Consider the following 23,477-nt stretch of genomic DNA (forward strand, 5'->3'; position numbering starts at 1 on the left):
CAGATAATCAACACTAAAAATGGGTGCAGCTTAGCATCACTATTCGAAAGGAAAAAAAACATCAAATGCGGTGCATGAGCTCTCTCAAATTTACGCTTTACTACAAATGACTGCAATACATATATAATTATATTATACATACATTGAAATTGAACAATAAATCTTAAATGCTATACAAATATTTTCGTATGGTTATTAAATAAAGTATTCCAATAGCAACACCGCGTTGGACAAACTTCTGCAACCGGTCAAATGTGTTAGTCAAACAATTAATCGTCACTCTCCTCGAATGTGGGACTACTCGGTGAATATGCTGGACTGGTCGGACTGTAGCCTTGTGAGGGCGCGGTTGGTGAATACATTGGCGATGTTGGCGAGTAATTCCGCGCCGTAGGCGTATATGTTGGCGATGTTGGTGAATATTTAGTGCTACTGGGCGAGTAGATCGACATATTGGGCGAATAGCGTGGACTTGTTGCCGAGTAGCTGGATCCAGTTGGACTGTATTGATTGGCCGGTGAATGTTGGGGCGAGCTGGGCGAATAAAGTGGCGATGTTGGTGAGTACTTCGGCGATGCCGGTGAAGACTGGGGCGAACCGGGCGGATATTGCGGCGATCCAGGGGAGCCGTCGTATGATGGAGAAGGTGGTGAATAAGTTGGTGATGTAGGCGAATATTTGACACCCGTTTGCGAGTATGCAGGCGATGCGGGTGAATAATTTGGGGAAGCCGAATAGGTAGGAGAACTTGGGGAATACGATGGTGTAACTGGAGTATAGTGTTGTGACGACGGCGAATACGAAGGAGAAGTTGGCGAATAGCCCGGTGAAGTTGGCGAGTACGATGGACTCGACGGTGAGTAAGATGGTGATGTTGGTGAATAACTCGGCGAATTTGGTGAATAGTTGGATGAAGTTGGTGAATAGGCACTGCCAGGTGAATACATGTTTGTGCCACTGCCCGAAAACGACGGACTAGACGATTGAAAGTTTGAAGTAGGCGAATAAACGGGGGATGTGGGAGAATAGCCGCTGTTTGATGGCGAGTAGCCAGTCGATTGCGGTGCGAAATTCGGTGTAGTTGAGTAACGTGGACTCGTGGCGGGGTAGAGCGGACTCGTCGGTGAATAATTGGGACTAGCGGGCGAGTAGTTCGGTGAAGCAGCACCCGGTGACGAAGCAGTATAATTCGGACTTGTAGGCGAATACGATGGGGAAACACTGGGCGAAGGCGGCAAATATGGTGACATCGACGGACCAGGTGAGCTAGGGGAAGAGCCGGGATGGGCAGGCGACCAGCTAGGTGACATGCCCGATGCATCAGAAGCAGCTGATGGTGAAAAACTGGGACCACCAGGTGTCATGCCGCTCACTAGAAGTAAATATGTAATATATTATAATATATAAAAAATAGTCAATATATATTCGTATAATACATACTTTGTCCAGATGGTGAGAAATAACGTGGAGTGCCACATTGCACCCATGGAGTCATTGGTGGCGTCATGCTCGGCGTAGCGCCCGCACCGAAGAACATCGCCGAACCGCCTATCATGCTCGCGCCCAATGTGCTAGGGATTTCGATGCCATAGCGGCACTTTTCGGCGTCCAGCAACAAATCGAAGCAACCTAAACATAGCAATTTACAAAAAATATTTTGAGTAATCTATTTTCACAACTATCATGGCATATTTTTTGTACTTACCCGTGCCCATACGGGGCAGCTGGCCCATAATAATGTTCTCGGACACACCTCTCATAGGATCAGTTTCTGCATGCGCAGCAGCATCCATCAACACGTCAACTGTTTCTTCGAATGAGCAACGCATAAGTGCGCCAGTATCCTGTCTATTGATTCCGTGACGCGTAATGGCCATCAAATGGCCCTTAGCCGTCATTACGTCACACAACAAGGCCAAATGACGATAGTTCACGTACAAGCCATAGAACTGCAGCACAGCATTCATTTCCTTTTCAACGGATTTACGTACAGCTTCAATGCCCAACACTTGGAAAATTTCACAAATGTCATTAGACGATGTACGCACCGGATCCACATCGCGTTCAGACAACACTTTCATCATAGAAGTACCGTCCGTTTCCAATAACCATTCGCCAATGGCCTTAAATTCACCTGTCTCAGTAATGACTATACGTTTTTTGCTGTCCGTTTGCGGCAAATGCATATACACTTTGCCAATGGCTTCGATGCCCTGCAGTGTCATGTCAGAAAGCATATTCGCTTCGATGCAACGTAAGAACATATCGTCCTCCATCTTGTCGACAGCTTCATCTTCGTCTTGGAACTTAGTTTCCTCGTTATTCATGATACGTATGCGAAGCACCAATTTGTCAGCGTTATCATCATTGAAAATACAATTCAAATCGTCACCAAAGCCGGCATTAATTTTTTCTGCAATTTGTTCCATAGTCAATTTTTTATCAGTCATACGTTTGCGATCCAATTCAATACGCAGCAACCATGGTGAAATGCGCGTCGGATCGAAATCGGGCATCTCATAGTAGACGTTAACGAATTCTTGATCCTCCGATATGACTGTTCTTTGTGGATCGGGATCATAGTAAATTGCCGTATTGGCGGTTACCTTGCGCAATGTGGTGTGTTCCAAGCGGCACAATACGTTCTTTGCCTTTTCAGCATCGCGAGCTGCGCCACCCGTGAGGAATACAGTTAGTGAAGGCGCCTTTGGTTTCTTGGAAATGTTGATAATTTCCTTTAAACGCGGCACACCCAATGTTACGTTCTTCGATGACACACCAGCAAAATGGAAAGTGTTCAGTGTCATCTATAAAATTCAAATAATTTGTATATTAATAGACCTTCTCAAACAATCCCGTGCGTCGTCTTACCTGTGTAGCAGGTTCGCCCAAACTCTGTGCAGCCAAGGCGCCTACCATCTCGCCGGGATTTGCCTGTGCTTGCTGGAAACGCGTTTCAATTTCACCAATCAACCACTCGAAAGCTTCAGTTGACAAACGGAACTCTTCGGCTACATATTTCGTACAAAGCGTAGAACGCACCAAACATTGAAACAGCAGCGTGGCGTTCTCATTGGCCTGCTTGGAGAGACGATCATTGCCCACCACAATGACACAACGCTGAAGTAAATCGCGCACACCATTGATAACACGCAATGGCGAGAGATCTGTTGGCATGCGCTTGTTGATATGGAAAATTTTCTGCACATTCCAAATCATACGCTGCAAATTGCACGGCAATACGACCTAAAGAAAAAAATATGAGGTATTAATATAATTGTATAATTAAAAAAAAATTGAGCCTTTTACCTTTGAATCACCGTTGGGGAAAATTTCACGCAAGGCCTGACGATCGTGACACAATTGATCCCATTCGATTTCCAATTCAGGCAGCGCATTGCCACTCTCACTCAGCTCTTTAATCACATCATCTGTGAAAACTTTACGCATATAACGTTCATTGGACCAGTCAAACCTGAATCTTTTCTCGAATGCCTTATTGGACAATTTGACAGTTGGCAGATTTTGAAATTCTACCGTTTCACCAGCCAAACCGTCTTCGCCGTAACGCAACTGAATCAGTTGGCCCACTGAGTTACGTACTGTGCCGTCGTAGTTAACCATAACAGACTCCATAGCCTTTATTAGACGACGTTGAATATAGCCAGTTTCAGCAGTTTTCACAGCAGTATCGATAAGACCTTCACGACCACCCATAGCGTGGAAATAGAATTCAGAAGGAGTTAAACCGGCAAGATATGAATTTTCAACGAAGCCACGTGACTCAGGACCGTAATCGTCTTTAATGAAATGTGGCAATGTTCGTTTGCGGAAACCGTATGGTATACGTTTGCCCTCGACGTTCTGTTGACCCACACAAGCAATAACCTGTGAGATATTAATGTTGGAACCCTTTGAACCGGACACCACCATAGCCTTTAAGTTATTGTATTCAGTTAAAGATTTCTTTGCAGAGCCACCAGTCTTGTCACGAGCATCGTTTAGAATACGATTCACTTGATTTTCGAAAGTCTGACGCAATGTATTACCTGTAAGCAATATATAACTCAGCATATGGAAACTAGTATGCAAAGCACATAAAAAATAATTACCGGGTGTTGGCTCAAGCTCCATGTTGTGCGCTTTTTGAATAACGTTTATGACATCGTCTTTAGCCTTCTTGATGGCCATCTGAATTTCATTATAGGTCTGAGGATCAGCAATGGTATCTCCAATACCAATGCTGTGACCTTCCAACAACAGCCAATTGTTAATTACAGTCTGAATATTACCGTAAAAACGGCCAGCAATTTCATGACCCAACTCCAAGAAACAAATATGCAGCAGTGAACCGGCGGAAGTACCCAGCGTCTTTTTACACAAAATTCCCATTATCAATTCACCATGTTCTACCATGACCTTAGTGTCACCCGGTGAGATCCATTTGTAGGGCCCATCGTCCTCATCGTCAGGATGGGTAGAATGTGTTCGTATCATGTTTACATTGCCAGGAATAATTAATGAGAACAGTTGTTTGCCCGTCCATAGAGGACGTGGTTTCAAAATACAGGGCTGTGGCACTTTGCCGTCCCAAGTTGGTAAGAACATGAGTAAGTTCATCATTTGCTCACGAGTGATAAATACGTCACGTTTGGTCATTTTACGTACAGCAGTCAGTGTATCCTGCACAATACCCATGACGGGTTTGTTAGCCTAAAATGTAAAGAATGTTATACGGATTTTTTTTCTTCGGAAATCGTTTGAATAGAAATAAAAACCTGCGGTGTGATAATCTGGCGTGGTGTTATATGTATATTCTCAACCTCAGCACGGGTTTCCATAGATTGTGGTACGTGCAAGTTCATTTCGTCGCCGTCAAAATCGGCGTTGTAGGGAGAAGTACAAGATAAATTCATACGGAATGTGGACCAAGGCAACACCTTGACACGATGCCCCATCATACTCATTTTGTGCAAGGTTGGCTGACGATTGAAGATAACCAAATCATCATCACGTAAATGTCTCTCCACCTTGTAGCCACATTGCAAATGCAAATCGGATGGTTTTGGATGGAAACGCAAGTCTATACGTTCGCCATTGTCACGCACAATATATTTTGCGCCGGGATATTGTGAATTGCCACGTCGCACTAATTCCTGCATACGATCAATATTGAAAGGTGTAACCAATTCTGGAAATGTTAAGTTTTGCGCAATGGATCGCGGCACACCAACTTGATCGATACGCAAGTTGGGGTCAGGTGTGATGACAGTACGAGCGGAAAAGTCGACACGTTTACCCATCAAATTACCACGAATACGACCTTCTTTGCCCTTCAAACGCGCCTTAATCGCTTTTAGCGGTTTTCCAGATTTTTGCATAGCACGCGGCATGCCAGGCATATCGTTGTCTACTAAAGTAGCAACATGGAATTGCAACATTTTTATATTCTCTTGAATAACATGCGCTGCAGCGCCTGTGCCTTCGTTCTTCTTTAATTCATTGTTGGCTTTAATTATATCAGCCAGCTTGTGCGTTAAATCATCCTGATTCTTAGCTGCCCCAAACATAACGACAGCCGGACGCACCGCCAATGGTGGGACAGGCAGCACTGTGACAATCATCCAATCTGGGCGTGCATATTTAGGATCCATACCAAGAATAAAACACTCTTCATCGGTTATATGTTTCAAAATTTCCCAAACACGCTCCGCAGAAACTATAATTTTCTTTTCCTGTAAATATAATTTAATTAGTGGCATTTACCAATTTTGTATTTTATGTTTTGTTACCTGAGAGTCCTCATTTACATGCTTCCACTCGGCGGTTAATTCTAGCCCACTACGTCTAAGTGATGGTTGATAATGACCGCAACCGCCATGCCCTTGTTTTTTATTGGGATCGGCTTGCTGACCATCTTTTGCCATGTCCATATCTTCGCCGCCTTCGCACACTGTTTTACCCTTACATAAATCGTATACATATGCAAGACGCTTGCGTGGCTGTCCTTTTGACTTCATTACAATCTCTTTAATTTTAGGATTTTGAGGCGATACTAACATTTTCGAGCAGTAAAAACATACGCATCGCAATATTTTTATAGTCTTTGTAATGAAACCGATGTGAAAAACTGGTTTTGCTAGATCAATGTGTCCAAAATGTCCGGGGCATTCGGTCATATTGCCGGCACACGTTTGGCAACGAGATGTTCTGTCGATTACACCTTGGCGTGGGTCCATTAAACCACCCAGCTTGGGTCGGCCACCTTCCATTGTCTCAGCAAACTGCACGCCACCCTCTGTGACGGACATACGACGCTAAATTTTTTGGAAAGTAATATTGGCATCAATATAAATTACAATATTTACTTATTTCTAAGCAATATCAATAAAAACATTGCTCTGCTCTCGCTACATCTCTGAGCTTGCACAGTTGAGTAGTGGGGCAGGTAGCGCAAAACGCGGGAACAACAGTTTTGCTTCGCTTCAAGCTACGTTTTGTTACTGTTAGTCGCTCAGAGCAATAGTGAAAAAAATAATTAAGTGATGATGTAGTTGGAGTTGAAATAAAGAACTTGGAATCGGCCGAAGCGCTACTTGCGAAATTATTCATGATTACTCTAGCTACCGCTACTGCACTCACTTCCGTTGCTTTGCTACTACTCCCATAGCTACTATTTGAACACTGTTCGTTTTTGTTTTGTTGGGTGCATTTTGTAAGTGTTTTTGCGATGCCACATTGAAAATATGACTGACAAATTATGTTTTTTACAGTTCTCAAAAGTGTCCACATTTTATGTTAAAGAAATGCCATACGTAACTGAATATGGCGCTATATTAATATACATTATACGACAAATCATATATCATATGTAAATGTATGCAAATTAAAACAGTAAGTAATTCATATTAACTTCAAACAAGGGCACTCTTTTGAAACACAAAAGTACGGACAGACAACAGAAATCTAAATTTTTATGGTTATATTTTTTCTCGCCGATTATTCAATGATCTTGAACCTTTTCCCATTTTTGTATATTTGGCGCGGGTAACAGCTGCTCTAATTACCTCATTATTTGTAAACACCACGCATTTCTTTGGGTTTTCCTGTATGTCGCTTGCCTGTATTTTCAGGAGTTTCAATCCTTTGTTGTTGTCGCATTATCACTCGCCTACCTGCTAAAATTCGCGAAAATGGAAAAAGGTGAAAAGCCATTGAATTATCGGCGAGCGAAACCAAAGCAACTACAATTTAGATTTCTGTCGTCTATCTGTACTTTTGTATCTGCCTTTGTTTGAAGTAAATATCTAACACTTGTTATATTCCTGGAAATACCCAACTTGTTTGCTGTTGCTGCTTGCTCAATATTTAATAGCTTATACTCAAAAATATTCAAAAAAGCCTTTGTTAGATTGCGTGATTGTATGATTTGACGTAGAATATAATATAGGGCCATATTCCCAATTGTAGACACATATAATTTAATAAATCGTTAAAAAAGTTAAGATATCTTTTAGATTAGTCCGTTATACATAGAAATTTTTTAACATAAAATGTGGAGACTTTTAAAAACTATCAAAAACATAATTGTAAGTTGTATTCAACCATACCTACAACCTAGTCTGCATAATTTGTCCGTTATATTTTCAATGTTGCATCGCAAAAACGCATAAAAATGCATCCAACAAAACAAAAAGGAACAGTGCCCAATTAGCTGCTATGGGGTAGTAGCAGGGTAACCGAAACGAGGGCAGTAGCGGTGGTTGGAGTAATCATGAATAATTTTGCAAGTTGCGCTCCGGCCGATTCCAAGTTCTGTAAACTACTACTACTCCAGCTACAGACAGCATTTACATTTTTTTACTATTGCTCTTGAGGACAAGCAGTAACAAAACGTAGATTGAGCCGGGGCAAAACTGTTAAACCCGCGTTTTGCGATACCTGTTCCAAATTCAGAGAAGTAGAGAGTACAAAAAACTAGGAAATGAGATACTCACAATTTCATCAGGTGATAAAATGCCAAACTGCACACGTTTCACTTGGCGCAAAGGCGCCTTAGAATCGTTTGTAGACATTTTTATAAATAAATTCCCCCTTTTACGTAAAAAAACTTGTTAAAACAAAATACGAGCGCTCCACAAAAAACTGGAGTCTCCGACTCCTCCGCACTCGACCCGATGCGTCTTTTCTACTATCGGCGTTCGTTATCGACGTCGCAGTTTTTTCTGGTGAAATTTGCAAATTTTTCAAACCCACATAAAATGTTCAATTTCCCTATGCGCTGGCCAAAAAACTATGCGCACAAGTGTCGCAACACTTTAGCTTCAGTTTTATATACTTTTTGTTTATATTTGTGCAGAATTTATACCACTTTAAAATAATAAAATCGAAGCACGCTTAAAAGAATGACTTTTTTCCGCGGCGAAGAGAAGCGAGTGTTTTTAGTGACGGACGAGTACGATATGTTTCGGTCGATAGTTCCGATTGTTCAAACATCTCAGTGGTTCTCAATGTTTTTTCTCGCAAACGAATTCACGACGAATTTACTGTCGCGACTTTGCACAACTTCTAAAAACTACAGAAAATTTAAAGCTGATTATACTTCGCATTCTGTAATATATAGGAATCGTAATATGTTTTTTCTTCCAATTCATAAACTTCATTGCGTTTCTGTAAAAAGACGGTATTTTTTTGTATTTCATTTGTTCATACAAAATACAATAAACATAAACTTCAATAACTACCGGTAAAAATACGAAACAATATTTAGAGTTTATAATTCGGTTATAATACGTTCGCATATATGTAAGTAGATAATCTACTTTTTCGTGCTTAACTCCCAATCCTTAATTAAAAAGCGAAATTTCCTATACAAAATTTCTCTCCCAAAATCAGAGACTATAAAATAATCCTAGATAATAACCTTACTTTTTGACATACAACCCTGTGTTTTCTCTGTTTTTATTTTTACGGGTGTACAGAAAAACGTCAAAGTAAAAATTAAATAAAATGGAAAACAGGTTTGTAGACATAATTCTAATAAAATGTTTTTTAGGTATTATTAACTACGCATTCATATAACAGAAAAAAAGCGTGTGTCCATAAACGCTTCGTCCTCTTATTACTTATTATAATATGTAATATCGAATGGGTATTGCCGCCATAATTTTTTGAAACTTCAGTAATCGTCGTTTTCGGATTCCCTCCAACTGTTTATTATTAGCAGCCCATTGCGCAATTAAATTAGCTATTCCTTCTCTTTGTCTTTTCTTCATACCGTTAATAATAATTAAACAAACAAGACACCGAAATATTCCGCCAGAATAGTTTCTATGACGAAAAACCTTTCGCAACAGTATTGACAGCTGATTGTCAGTTTTGCAGGTAATCTGCCATATGTAAACGGGTAGATTAATTTGGAGGATTTATTGGTGATTGCCGCATATGTGAACGTACTTTTAGTTTTCCAAAAATTATATATAATATATATATAATTGGCGCGTACACCTTTTTTGGGTGTTTGGCCGAGCTCATTCTCCTAATTCTAGAACAATTAATTATTACTATAACAATTCATTGTATTTCGCTTTTCTTGCTGTTTTCGTTTCTGTACATTTATTATTATAAAATCAAATAATAAAGGCATTGAGTTTGTGTACATATTAATTAATTTATAATAATAATTAAATTTTCAGAAAAATCTAAATTCAGCGGATTGCTAATTTTTCGTAAGTTGGGTATTGGGATATCCGGGTAATTAGACATGCAAAATTCGTACAACAGATTTTTATAAGATTAAGGTTTAAAATAATTAAAATTTTTGCGAAGTTGGTATGCATAATGCTTCTGCTATTCGCCACTTCTCTGCTCTCTCTGCTCGCTATTTCTCTGCTCCACTCACTTGGCGAAAAATGTGCATGTGAAATCAACAACAAAGTTATAGAGAAAGATTCGCCGCTAGCGAGAATGCTTATAGCTCATAAAAGTGGTATGACACTCACTATTTTACATAAGGCATCTTTTTTTCGTCAAGCGTTAGCAAGTGGCGAATCGATGAAGCAACTGGTATAAATGAACAAATCTTGGCAACGCTGGAATAGAACTGCCTTAAATTGTTTTTATAGATTTTGACCCACCAATAAATTGGCAACAAATATAAATAAATATAACTGTGCATGTATCGGGTGTTTTTATAACAGTTAGAGAACTTAGAATGATAATACAAAACAGAAATATTGTTGGAAATATTTGTTTATTATAATCTTGTAGATATTTTCATGGAATTTATTTTTTGAATATGATATCCGGCATATGTGAGCTGTGACAACGAGTTACATGGTCCAATAAATCGATAGTTAAGCGCGCAGTATTGTAAATTTCGCCATTTTGTTGGAACTAATTGTCGTCGATGTTTAGCTAATTAATTTTTGGAAACGAAAATCAGTCAGCATAGCTCGATAGGCTCGCCATTCACCGTAACGGCAGCTCCTTCCTCATTTCAATAGAAATAAGGGCCGATGATGGCGCCAGTGCTTTATGAACTTCGCGATCAGATTTATTTTTTTCAAAGTAAATTTCCACAACTTGGAAGACTTGTTCTGACGTTAAACAATTCATGATGACTTGCCAAGCCTTACTGAACCAAATGTCATCACTGTTGCCATTCTCAGCTGTAAAACCATGTTCGGGATATCGATAGTTCTTATCGCGCAGCTAAAAAAGTACCCGATACATATGAAAGTTATACGGAATTGCTTTACAGAAAAATGCATGGTGTTGTATTTGAGTACAAACTTTAAATTTTTAAATAAATCATCATAGTTATCTAGAAATAAAGTTCAAAATTGTTTAAAGTATCTCTAACATTTTTTTAAAATAGGAAATTATCAAAATTAGTATGTTACAAGAGTCATTCATAACCGATTTAATAAAAAAAATATGGCTTTACATTCCAATTGGTTATAGCTCCCCCCGATGTGTTCTTTTTATTTTTTTACTTAAATAAAAAGCGAACTAATTTTGTGGGTACTTGGTACTCTTTGCAATGCAATAATTCATCAATGGCAAGACGGATGTTTCATAATAAAAAGCGTTCACTGAACATACTGCACGGATAGTGTAAATAAATAAGGATTTTTAGATTTATAGCAAAGCGAATCTACCTCTTGTTTTATACGAGGTTTTAGTCTTTTGTTTTAGTAATGCGTGAATCTACAACGCTGCCAACGGAGGCGGCGAGGATCGAAGGAGACTCCAAATATAAGCTGAGAGGTAATAAACAGAAAATGTGCAAAACACTTTGACCTCTTACTCTCCTCTATACGCCACGGTGAAATAGCGGCTGCGTTTCTTGGACTGGTTGGTGGTGTATCTGCAATCTTTGGATTTTCTAAAACTCTTGGAAAAGCAAAGCAATCACAAAATAAATTGATAGATAAAAGTGGTCGCGAAGCAGCTATATTGCTCGAAGAAGGCTCTGCATTAGCACTGCGTGCTTTAGGATGGGGTACTCTATACGCTGTTCTGGGCACTGGTGCGTTTTGTTACGGTGTTTGGCGATTATCGGGAGCTAAAAATGTTAGTTACAGAAATACATTCATTCGATTTTAATAGTTTTGCTTTCACAAAATAGATGGGAGAATTTCGTACAACAATGGGCAAAGGATTGCCCAGAATTACCAAAGACTCACCTCCGACCAGCCGTACAGAATTTGATTCACTTACAGACTTCATGAAATATGTGGGTTCTGGATGTAGAGAATAATGAAGTCATATCAGTATATAATCAAAAAATATGAACATTGTATATATAAAATAAACGTTATTTATTTGCCAAATTCTCGGAAATTTTGCTTTCCCTTTTAATAAATATGTTATGCTCGCAAACGTCTATAATATTATTTTGGACATCTTGAAATTCAGCATAGTCTTTTTCTAGAAAGATATAAGCCTTTTGCCGAAAGTCAATTGAATCACTTAGAAACCGTTGTAAATCTGGAGCCTTTTCTAAGTAGGCGCGTTTATCTGCTGACAAAACAGAAATATCAATGACAGGATGCGATTTTAGTTTGAAGTTCTTCAGTTGTTGAATTGAATCGCGCCAAAGTGTACTCCACTGCTTTATTTCCTCCTTGAGGCGTATCTCATAACTGAAAATTGTTATTAATTAGTGCTTGCCAAACACAAACTCTTACTCCAAGAGTATTAATACACTATGCGCTTACCTTTTGATTTCAAGACTTCTTTGATGATCCAGCTCTAAATATTAAATCGTATATTATCATGCAATCCACATACATACACACAGATTTACTTACCATCGTTTAATGTTATATTGAAAATGCTTTTGGTGGCGTTTGTTGCATGTGAGGCTGGATTGACCATAGACTCCTCCAGCTCCACCGTGGTCTCGCCTTCGGTATCTGTTAAAATTGGAGCCTGCGTGGCCATACTAATATCAACAAATTCAACAAATAGAAAGTGAACAATAAAGATAAATTGAATTTTGTTACAATATCCACAAAAGATTTAAATGCTCTTCTTCTTGTTACTGCCGGTTATTCGCAATAAAAATATGTCCATATATCGATTACTTTTAATATCGATTACATTGCGTTGAAGGTGTGTTTTTTCTTTCTAAGTTTTACAATTCAAGCAATTCACAAGTATTAATTCCAATATTCGGAACAAACAATTTATTTATGAGTCTAATTTCCCATAACTTCTTTTTTTGTTGGTCTTAAACCTGACTGTTACTTCTTCCTTGGGCAGGTCGCTTCACTTCGAGAATTTCCAGTATTACTATAGGCATATTGTAATTACTTTAGACTGAATATTAATTTACTAGCTATAAAAAAATGTTTTCTTGCATTTTTGCATATACGAAATCAATCTAGACATGGTTATATAAAACAGTAAATAAATAAATATTTGTACATTTCAAACAAATTGACCATTGGCATGCCACATTTTCCCAAGGCGATTTGACACGATTTTGTCTGGCGCCAAGCTCCTTCCCAATACAAACAAACGAGCAAAACAAACAAATAGAGGAGAAATTACATGTTTGTCAAAATACTTGGTTGGTAATATTGTGATTTGTGGGATTTAAATTAAAGAAAGTAATGAAAACGAAATGTGTTTGGTCAAGGATAATATAATTCAAGGTTGCGCCTTCCGAATTCGCTGTCTCGTTAAGCTCCACGTATAAACAAATAAAAGGAAGGAGAGTTACTTACTTGTGGCGAGGAAGAGTACTCGAAGGCAATAGAAACTACCAAACACAAGAAATTATACACACACACTTTCACTTCCATACTTGACAACAAAAAATACATTTTCATGCTTAACTTGATGTACTATTATACATTTATAAAGATGAAAATTAAAAACAAATATATTTTTTTTATATAATAAGTAAAGCCGTCTTTGAAGAAGCTAAAACCCCAAAATTCAGAAAATTCAGAGACAAAAAAACACCTCCTAAAGTTTTCTTAAGGTTTATGTCAATTTTAACCCTCTCCGGAATATCTTGTGCGCATGCACCTCTGCTTCCATACATCCGCTTAATGTTATCGTGATTTCTAGATATGGCAACTCGTATTTTCTGGCAACTTCTGTCTTGGCATTCATATTGTCGTTTTAAGTTGTCATTCTTTGGTATTGTCATAGGGCATGTTTTTATAAAGTAAGGTAAATGTTTTAGCGGCAATTATGCTACTGTGTTTTTTATGTATCCTCAAATATTTTGTTTCTTTTTATGTAACTTTATATGCCCTTCCACTTTAGATTCAACTCTTAATTGCATTAGGCATGACAAAATAATAATAATCATGGCCAAATTAATAATCACTTACCTATTGGAGTTTGGAACATTTCTAAATTTAAGTTTAGATTTAAGTTTATAAATATATAGTTATTTTATAATGTTTTGATTAAATAACGTGAGAATCATAAAAAGTTTTGTAAAATGTCATTTCCTACTTCAGTGGCAGCACTTCTCTATTAACTGCTATTAGTAAAAACACTTTGGCCATAGATGGACTCTAACGATGACATCTGTCAATGTTAATATACACACCACACATTCTTACGAACGTAATTATTTTGACAGCACCACTACTATCTATAGTCAGTTTGATATAAAGCAATATTAAATCTTATGTACGCTTCAATTTTTTAATCATGGGACCTCGTACATCAGTAGAAAAGCGTGAGTTAGTTTTGGAGCATTATAAAAAGGGAATGCCACAACGTAAAATTGCTAAAATAGTAAATTTATGTTCGTCAACAGTTCAGCACATTATTGAACGCTTCGTGCATGAAAAGCGTGTGGTAAATAAGAGCCGGCAGGCTCCAAATAAAATATTTACCGAAAAAGAGTGTAAGTGGCTAGTGCGCCAGGTGAAGAAAAATCCAACCAGAAGCGCTCCAAAATTAGCTGAAATGGCCGAGAAATATCTCAATAAGAGTTGCCATCCTGAAACTGTTCGAAGAGTTCTGAAGAAAGCAACTTTAAATGGCAAAATAGCCCGTAATAAACCTTTAATAAGCGCAGAAAAATTAAAAGGAAAAGAAAAAGAAAAAAAGATAAAAATAAAAATATGATTAAAATATAAATTACCACATATTTTTGAAACTCCAGTGCTATCACTAGATGTGAACGTCATCGAAAATTTGAGACCGGTTTTGAAAACAAATAAAAGACAGCATGACATCCATAACAAATCTGATCTTAAAAGAGCTATACTAGGTAAAGAGGAACTAAATTAGTCCAGAAATCACCGAAAAATTGGTTAATTCCATGCCAAATAGGCTAATAAAAGATAACCAATAAAGTTCTAAAAGTGGCGCTAGCTCCAATTTGGAACTCAAGGAATTGTAAAATAAAGCACTAAATAACTAAAAATGTTAAAATTTACAAATAAATACTTGTTCTTTCTAGACCTGTATTCTCTGGCGTAAACTGCCTGTTATTTTTTATTAATTTTTGCATTACAATGAAATTAATGGACTTTTGTATTTTATGGTGAGAAGTAAAAAAAGGAACATAAGATGTCTGCGTACTCTGTTTTTCTATTTTCTTAATATATTTTGAAAACAATAGAAAATAACCAAACACAAGAAACTATACACACGCACACACACTTTTTAGCTACGGCGTTATCCGCATAAAGGCTTTATATTAATTTGTGGTTTCACAATTTAACATGGGGTTCTTCGTTATCACTAGTTTGTTTATTTTAAATCTCACAAATCACTATATTACCAAGCGATTTATTGATTTTTCACAAACATGTAATTTCTCCTCCTATTGTTTGTTTTGTTCGCTTGTTTGTATTGGAGTGGAGCCTGACGTCAGATTTGTCAAAATCGATAAAAATAACGTAACAGTTTTGGGAAGACGGCAAATTTTTGCACATAACACACTTACAAAACACAAACACCCGGCTATATATTATATTATATATAACTAGATATATTTTATAGGTCAGAAAAAATTAGTTTTTGGTAAAATATCACAAATTTAAGGGATCTCAACTCAATTTCAATTCAATTATGGCTTTTTCCTGGCCTTGGAACTTGAAAACTCATTGTCCTAAACACACATCCTCGAGTTTACTTATTCTTCACATTTGACAATTTCTTGCTGGAAAAACATTATTGCAATATAATTTATTAGCTTTAAACATCAACCTGGTACTAACAATAATATTTGCCTTCTTAGTTTTTATTTTTCCCTTTTATTCGAGCATAAATTCTTGGAAAAATTGAATATCGCGATATTAACACAAAAACGGACTGTTTTCGTAATTTTGGTGACTGGTGTCTTACTTCTGGCACCTCGCAATTTCGTCTATCAGCTGTTTGTCTACGTAGGGAGTGGCAGTGCTGCCAAGTCTTCAAACCAGTTTCTGGGCGCGCTCACATTAAAATGTAGGGGGTTTCGTATATAATTATCCATGCTAATAACGTTTTCTTTTATCTTCTCCGAATGTAAGATTTTAGTTGTAAATAAAATAAGGTATGGATTTCCACGTATTGGAACTTTTTAGCGGCATTGGTGGCATGCATTATGCATTCAGATGTAAGTTCAATACTATCATTATTAAATAATCACAGATAAATCAAATTTACTTTGCTTTATCAGCCGCTGCAGTTCCAGGCAAAGTGATCGCTGCGATGGATATCAACACAAACGCCAATGCAGTATACGCCCACAATTTCCCAACAACTTCAGTGTGTAACAACAACATACAAAGTTTAACACCTGAAAAAATAGAAAAATTGAATGTAAATATGATACTCATGTCCCCACCCTGCCAACCACACACGAGAGTCGGTAATCGCTTGGATGTAGATGATAATCGTTCGGACGGTCTGCAGCACATCTGTAACTTGCTACCACTATGTCAAGGCGTTCAATATATACTTATGGAAAATGTAAAAGGATTTGAAATCTCAAAAGCACATGATCAATTCCTTGATGCGCTGCGTCTAGCAGGCTACCAATGGCGAGAGTTCATACTCTGCCCAACACAGTTTGGTATACCAAATTCTAGACGTCGCTATTATTGCTTAGCGCGTAAAAAGGAGTTTTGCTTTGATGGCGGACACATCTTAGATGATATACCAATAGAGTTTAGAATGGGGGTGATCGATGGAATGATGATTAGTAACTTACTACTGCCGGATAACCTAATCGGCCCAGAATGTTATTTACCAGATAAAATATTGAGTAAGCGAGTGTGGTTAATGGACATCGTAACTGCGGAAGCAAGAAAGACAATGTGCTTCACAAAGGCCTACACCTACTATAGTGAAGGAACGGGCTCCATTTATTGTCCTTTGAATAAAAAGGAAATGGATATCGTTTTCGCAAAGGTCAAAGAATTAGAACTAAGTGAAGAGTCAGAGGCTTTGCGTTTAGAACTACTTAAAAGTTTAAAATTGCGATATTTTACCCCACGTGAGATAGCAAGATTGATGAGTTTTCCAAATACTTTTGAGTTCCCAACAGAAACTACAAATCGTCAAAAATATCGATTCTTAGGAAATAGTATAAATGTACACGTTGTGGGTGTGTTAATAAAAATATTGTGCTCCTGAAGATATTTTATTGGCCTTTTGATATAACTCCTATATATAAGTACATACATATGTATGATTGCACGTACATATGTACAGTGATAGCCAAATCATAAGCAACTATTGCCGTTATAAAATAACAAAATATGTATTTTGTTGAATGTTTATTGAAAGTAAAATTCATTTAGTTTGGTATTTGGTTTGATTTCGAAGCATTGAATAAAAGTGCGCATACCAACTAAAATAATTTTCAATCTAGTTTTAAATCTATTTAACAGAAGGGGATTGAGTAATTTTTTTCTCTATATCATTTAGAAATTGGGAAGTTTTACACGGCCTTTACAAGGACTGCCACTCAGCGGCATTTGTTGTACATTTTACAAAATATCTAATCTTTGCTCCCAGTAACAATTTAATGCGGAATATTTGTACTATTACAAAAACAAAAACATACAATGTTTGGGTTTTAGTTTATATTATAATCAAATAAATTCCTTCAATATGACATACTTGTACGATAGCGAAAAAAATTGCGTAAATCGTATTCCGATATCGTGACATTAACCGCGTTGTACATAAATACTTGTATAGTAAGAGGAATGTACAATACACTACCTTAAAATAAAACAATTTCACTACATTTTTTAAATGAATTAAACATTTTTGCATAAATAGTTTGCACACTTCGTCTCACTCCAATCAAAGATTTTCCCCAGCACGACAACAGTTTCGGGATTCTTCAAAACTCATTCATATTTTATTTCCTCTCTATCCATCCCTCAGTTCATTGCCCCACTCCTTCGCAATCATATAAATCGCATTTTGGCTTAATTTTGGCCCAAGTAGAGGATTCATTTGTGCCATATAACAGCATAACCAGAAAAGCCAGCAAGTTGCTGCAGTTAACATCATAATGCAACGGAAGAGACTTTGATGTGGTCCTTTTGGAGTCATCATTGGAACACCAATGCCAACACATGCCCAAAACGCGGTGAAGAACAACACAGGAAAGAATGCAGCACCCATTAGTTTTGTAAATTTATTTTTTCACTAATTGATTTTCACAAAGAAAGATCTATTCAACTCTGATGATTAAAAATCAATACGCACAAAAACATAGTTTGACGTTGTCAAACGACCAATGCTGCCAATTTGAAAGACAAGCATAAACAACAGATGGATTCATAGGCATTTTAAATAAATGAATAAAATTAAAAATTCTTTTTTTTATTACATAATTTTTTTTTTAATAATTTATCAGTTATCTGTAGTATAGTATCATGCGTATAAGCACAATTTTTCCTGCCTTATCTAAAGAAGTTTGGTGGTGGAACTCGAAAATAAACATGCACAATGATGTATCACGCGGGCTTTGTAGTTTTTGTTTATAATCTTGTCCAGGGTTAAGTTAAGTACCGAAACCTAAGCTTAGTTGCAACTCTGTCTTGAGGCGTGGTTTTGAAACAAAGCTGTCAAAGGCATTTGTCACCCTTTAGTCTGTTGTTGATTATTTTTTTGTTGTGTTTGCCTTAAAATTAATATAAATCCTGCACCTGCTTTAACGTCCCTTAGTCAGCGAATTGTTAAAATGGAAACATGGAAGCTACTTATTATTACACTTTTGTCGTTTTATTACATTGGACAGGGTAAGTGCGTCAACACCATTTATGATACATGATGCCACGACGTTTTCTATTGTAACGCCCTATTTTAGTACACTTCGTAAGCGGACTTGAGTGCTATGTGTGCTCCAACCAAACAGGAAATACCGAGAAATGCCTTAATACAATAAAAACATGTGAACCGGGCGAGGATGCTTGCGGCACAGAAATACGTTGGGGTAGTCAACCGTATTTCTCGCAAGGCGCACTGAAACAATACTATGTTTCCAAACGATGTTTGACGAAGCAACAATGCCAACAGAGGCGTAAGCGCTATATGCAGTATTGCACACATATTTGGTACGAAGATTGGTGGTGTTATGAGTGTTGCGTGGGCGATCGCTGCAATTACTTTGTTATTGTAAGTTCAATGAGTTGTAAAAAGTATGGTGTATGAATGCGCTCATCCAATTAAATGCAACCGTCTTCTCTTACAGAGTGGGTCAATGCAGCAACTAATAGGTGCTTCCACAATAGTCGGAGGATTATTTGTGGCATCCGTGTTAAGCAAGGCCTTAGCATCGTATTAAAGGAGATATGCATTTTATTTCCTAAACATTAATCGTAAGCTCACCCAAGTGCTTCTGAATTTTCATAACAAACGAGAACCGAATAATTAAGCACAAAATTCGTAAAACAGATTTACAAAGCATTATGGTATTCGAATATTATCCGTTCAATTTAGATACATACTCTAATATAGTGGTACAAGTTTGTAATATAATATATAGTATTTTTTATTTCAATATTGCTTTGGAAAAGCGACGGTCGGCAAGTGTGTTTTAAGACTCCTTTTACAATTAAAATACCGAAATCCTCGTTTTTTTCCAATAGTCTGTATGTAAGTTTAATTTTTAAATATACAAAAATTTTATGTAAATGACAAAATATTTTCCTACCTTTATGGAATGCATCAAGCGCACAAAATATTTTTATTTTGGCATACATTTGTACACTTTTGTTTATACATACCTACGTAGGTATATAGTAAAAAATATTCCCAAAATTTTACTACGATTTAACTCTAAATAAAACAACAAACATTAATATTTGCAATGTAGTTATTATTAATTTTCCTTTTTACCGATTTAATGAGTTTGTGTAATGTGATTTCTTGATTTGACGAATTGATTATAAACATACATATACACGTACATATGTAGATACATGGCATAAAATTTCGTTCTGGCACTGATGAAGTTTAGGTATTGACTTCCTCTTTGGCGAGTCGAGATCGATTCCTATTCAACTCCTGCCTGATGTATGATTCTCTAAAAAATTTATCACGGTTTTAGATTGAAACAAATTATTTAAATAACCAGAGGACCTCTACTGTTCCTTGTACTTTTAGACACCATGGCCCTATTATGAGTTGCATTCGATCTTCGATATTCGTTGGTTGTCGAAGATCGAAAATCGGATGTCAATTTGGTATTATGAGCGGTGCAACGCTGTCCAAATTTTCGTTGTATACCGAATTTAGAGTCAAATGCAATTTTGCTTTCGATTGTGTAGCGTATTGTGTGAAAACTTGCTAAAATGTAAGTTGTTTGCGATTATTTATTGTTTTATAGTAACCAAATAATAAATATATACTATTTTTGTTAATATTATGCAGGTCGAAAGTCGTGAGTACCAAACAGCAATTAGAAAGGCTAGTTGCATTAATGGAAGAGAATCCACAATTCGCGAAAGGGATTTCCACCAAAGTACAAGCAGCGAAAAAATGGGAGGAATTTACAACGGAGCTGAATTGCTTGGGACCACCAGTTAGAACGGCAGCAAAATGGATTAAAGTTAATAATGGATTTTTTTTTTTGTGATGAATAATTGAATAAAGAAAATTTATAACAAGAATAAAACAGAAACTGTGGCGTACATGTTTCTATTTAATACTTTTTAGACTTTTCTATAATATTCTAACAATTTCATTTCTTATGTTTCCTGCTTCTCCGTTATTTGGCTCCACTTCAATATCTTCAGCATCATCCGGAAGTTGAACATTATAAAACAAGCAAATGTTGTGCAAAGCTGCACACACATTAATAATTTGTGTTGCTTTTTTTGGAGAATAGTGAAGAGCTCTTGGCTCGGGTGCACTGCTGCAACTGGTTTTTCGTACTGGGCAGTAGGTTCATAAACGCCTCTTTAGATAATCTAAAGTTCTTTAAAAAACTGTAAGGAAATTTCTGTAATATTAAGTACGTCAAAACATTTTGAAAATACTAAACTTACTCAGTGGAAGCTATTTCTAGGGGATTGGATGTGCCCCTCAGCTGTTTTCTACACCTAGCTAGTTCCACTAATCTTTCATCGACCGATGAATCGTCGAACCACAACTCCGTTGTACTCATTTTCACAAAAAATACATTTTTTAACTTTTAAAAATGTTGTTAGCAAAGAATTTCAACACAATCGGTTTTTCTTTTATTTTGATTTGCTGTATCAGCTGAGAAAAAATTATCTATTGTAAATTCGTCGAGCGATCGAAATTCACAATAGTCCTATTCTTCAACGAATGAGCACCATAATACCAAAAGAAAATTCGTTCGATCAGCACTTTCGACTACAGTCGAAGATCGAATGTTGCTCATAATAAGGGCCAATTATGATATTACAAGTGTATAATCATTCCTCTAGCTCGGGTTTTTACCGACCAGGGCTGCGCCTCAGTAAACTTGCCCTGCCCAGCAATACTATTGACAACTATTCTTGTTGGGGCTGGAATCGAATCTATCTCTGGCTCGAATCTATTTCTGCTGCGTTTGGCAAAGACGGCACCACTCGAATTCAATTTTAAGGCCGCCTTCGAACGGCAGATGGTTTTTATGAGGAGCTTTTTCATGGAAAATATTTTCTATCATGAACCTGTGCTTTCCCCAATGTTAGTCACGCGCCAACTCATTCGGCTGCAGCGGCTACCGAGAAACTACAATTAAACTCCAGTTTACTCTCTAGCGAAATTGCCGAGATAGCCAATTTGATGAACCGACACAGAATATTGCCAGAGAGGCCTCAATGTGCACCACAAGATCGCGAGCGAGACAGCTCAGTGTTTATAGCTCACCATACTGTACAATATCGTCTTATTGATGAAGACCTGGACGCAGGGACACCATCTTGGATTGTTAAAGTTTAACCGAGCTCGTAATATTTATATACTCACTGTTACTTGCTGCCCGCTGTGTTATCACCCTTGGATTAGTGTAGAAGTGAACACCTTATGGTTGGTGACTTCAATGCGCATCACGGTCTCTGGCATTCGCAACTGCTAAACTATCAAAGCGAACTTTCAGAGGCGCTGCGTTATGCCCATGTCGTCTTCAAGCTCATACGGCTCAACGTTCCATCGTCTGCGATATTCGCCGTCGCTAACGTGCAAAGGTCCAAAAATCTTGCGCAGAAACTTTTTCTCAAACACTCCAAGCGTCGCTTCATCGGATATTGTCTCGTCCACGCTTCTGCACTATACGTTAGGACGGGCATGATGTGAGCCTTATAGAGTGTTAGTTTTGTTGGTCGAGAGAGGACTTTACTGCTCAGTTGCCTACTTAGTCCAAAGTAGCACTTGTTGGCAAGAGAGATTCTACGTTGGATTTCAAGGCTGACATTGTTATCGGTGTTAATGCAGGTTCCTAAATAAATCAAGTTTTTTACAACCTCGAAATTACCTGTTAACAGTGACGTGGGTGCCGATACGCGAGTGCACCGACTGTTTGTTTCATGACAGGAGGTACTCCGTTTTGTCCTCGTTCACCACCAGACCCATTCGCTTTGCCTCTTGATCCAGTTTGGAGAAGGCAGAACTAACAGCGCGGTTGTTAAGGCCGATGATGTCAATATCATCGACATACGCCAGCAATTGTACGCTCTTATAAAATATTGTGCCTGAGCGATTAAGTCCTGCTGCTCCTACGATGCTCTCCAATATCAGGTTAAAGAAGTCACACGACAGCGAGTCACCCTGTCTGAAATCTCGTTTGGCATCAAACGGCTCGGAGGGGTCCTTTCCAATTCTGATGGCGCTACTGTTATTGAGCAACATTATCTTGCACAGCCGTATTTGTTCTGCGGGGATACCAAATTCAGACATCGCGGCATACAGGAAACTCCTTTTCGTACTGTCGAATGCAGCTTTGAAGTCGACGAAAAGATGGTGTGTGTCGATTCTCCTTTCGTGGGTATTTTCCAAGACTTGGCATATTGTGAATATATGGTCGATGGTGGACTTTCTAGGTCTAAAACCACACTGATAAGATCGGACCTTATAGGCGATATTTAGGAGACTAATCCCGCGATAATTGGCACAGTTTACAGGATCACCCTTCTTATGGATTGGGCAGAGCACACTTAAGTTCCAATCGGCAGGCATGCTTCCATCCGACCATATTTGGCATAGAAGCTGATTCATCTACCTTACCGGCTCCTCGCCGCCATGTTCTAATAGCTCAGCCGCCAGTCCGTCTGCTTTGTTGTTTTTTAGCCACATTATCGCTATTCTCACCTCGTCATGGGTGGGTAGTGGAACGACAATCGTCCACGATTGGGTTATCGGGATCTTCACATTCTCTGTGACGTACGCAGGTGTCACTATTTAACAGGTTCGAAAAGTGTTCCCTCCATAATTAAAGTATGCTCTGGATGTCAGTCACCAGATCGCCGTTTTTGTTCTTACAGGAAAACACCCCGGTCTTAAAACCTTTTGTAAGCTGTCGAACTTTCTGGTAG

General features: G+C 37.8%; 7 protein-coding genes across 7 annotated transcripts; 4 read left to right on the plus strand and 3 right to left on the minus strand.

Moving 5' to 3' along the window:
• Positions 1 to 66: 66 nt before the first annotated feature.
• On the minus strand, positions 67 to 8,418 carry LOC129236820 (DNA-directed RNA polymerase II subunit RPB1). Its single transcript, XM_054871064.1, has 9 exons — positions 7,998 to 8,418; positions 5,793 to 6,317; positions 4,779 to 5,735; positions 4,113 to 4,713; positions 3,310 to 4,049; positions 2,872 to 3,246; positions 1,706 to 2,807; positions 1,441 to 1,629; positions 67 to 1,372 (listed from the first exon to the last, which is right to left on the minus strand). The coding sequence occupies exons 1-9, from the start codon at positions 8,073 to 8,075 to the stop codon at positions 270 to 272; spliced, it is 5,670 nt and encodes a 1,889-aa protein (XP_054727039.1). The 5' UTR covers positions 8,076 to 8,418; the 3' UTR covers positions 67 to 269.
• Positions 8,419 to 11,008: 2,590 nt separating this feature from the next.
• On the plus strand, positions 11,009 to 11,847 carry LOC129237646 (transmembrane protein 242). Its single transcript, XM_054872520.1, has 3 exons — positions 11,009 to 11,271; positions 11,339 to 11,577; positions 11,633 to 11,847. Exons 1-3 carry the CDS (start codon positions 11,202 to 11,204, stop codon positions 11,762 to 11,764), a joined length of 441 nt encoding a protein of 146 aa, XP_054728495.1. The 5' UTR covers positions 11,009 to 11,201; the 3' UTR covers positions 11,765 to 11,847.
• On the minus strand, positions 11,811 to 12,520 carry LOC129237645 (uncharacterized). The gene is made up of 3 exons (XM_054872519.1): positions 12,318 to 12,520; positions 12,225 to 12,258; positions 11,811 to 12,149 (listed from the first exon to the last, which is right to left on the minus strand). Exons 1-3 carry the CDS (start codon positions 12,448 to 12,450, stop codon positions 11,822 to 11,824), a joined length of 495 nt encoding a protein of 164 aa, XP_054728494.1. The 5' UTR covers positions 12,451 to 12,520; the 3' UTR covers positions 11,811 to 11,821.
• A 1,594-nt stretch (positions 12,521 to 14,114) lies between these two features.
• On the plus strand, positions 14,115 to 14,885 carry LOC129238808 (uncharacterized). The gene is made up of 2 exons (XM_054874000.1): positions 14,115 to 14,212; positions 14,294 to 14,885. Exons 1-2 carry the CDS (start codon positions 14,185 to 14,187, stop codon positions 14,605 to 14,607), a joined length of 342 nt encoding a protein of 113 aa, XP_054729975.1. The 5' UTR covers positions 14,115 to 14,184; the 3' UTR covers positions 14,608 to 14,885.
• Positions 14,886 to 15,975: 1,090 nt separating this feature from the next.
• On the plus strand, positions 15,976 to 17,110 carry LOC129237644 (tRNA (cytosine(38)-C(5))-methyltransferase). The gene is made up of 2 exons (XM_054872518.1): positions 15,976 to 16,087; positions 16,151 to 17,110. The coding sequence occupies exons 1-2, from the start codon at positions 16,027 to 16,029 to the stop codon at positions 17,107 to 17,109; spliced, it is 1,020 nt and encodes a 339-aa protein (XP_054728493.1). The 5' UTR covers positions 15,976 to 16,026; the 3' UTR covers position 17,110.
• A 436-nt stretch (positions 17,111 to 17,546) lies between these two features.
• On the minus strand, positions 17,547 to 18,210 carry LOC129237841 (V-type proton ATPase subunit e). The gene has a single exon (XM_054872794.1). It carries the CDS (start codon positions 18,112 to 18,114, stop codon positions 17,857 to 17,859), a length of 258 nt encoding a protein of 85 aa, XP_054728769.1. The 5' UTR covers positions 18,115 to 18,210; the 3' UTR covers positions 17,547 to 17,856.
• A 344-nt stretch (positions 18,211 to 18,554) lies between these two features.
• Positions 18,555 to 19,764, plus strand: LOC129237786 (uncharacterized). Its single transcript, XM_054872719.1, has 3 exons — positions 18,555 to 18,734; positions 18,803 to 19,110; positions 19,187 to 19,764. Exons 1-3 carry the CDS (start codon positions 18,677 to 18,679, stop codon positions 19,277 to 19,279), a joined length of 459 nt encoding a protein of 152 aa, XP_054728694.1. The 5' UTR covers positions 18,555 to 18,676; the 3' UTR covers positions 19,280 to 19,764.
• The last annotated feature ends 3,713 nt before the right edge of the window (positions 19,765 to 23,477 follow it).

This window comes from Anastrepha obliqua, chromosome 2, assembly GCF_027943255.1.
Source record: "Anastrepha obliqua isolate idAnaObli1 chromosome 2, idAnaObli1_1.0, whole genome shotgun sequence".
NCBI classification, from domain to species: Eukaryota; Metazoa; Arthropoda; class Insecta; order Diptera; family Tephritidae; genus Anastrepha; species Anastrepha obliqua.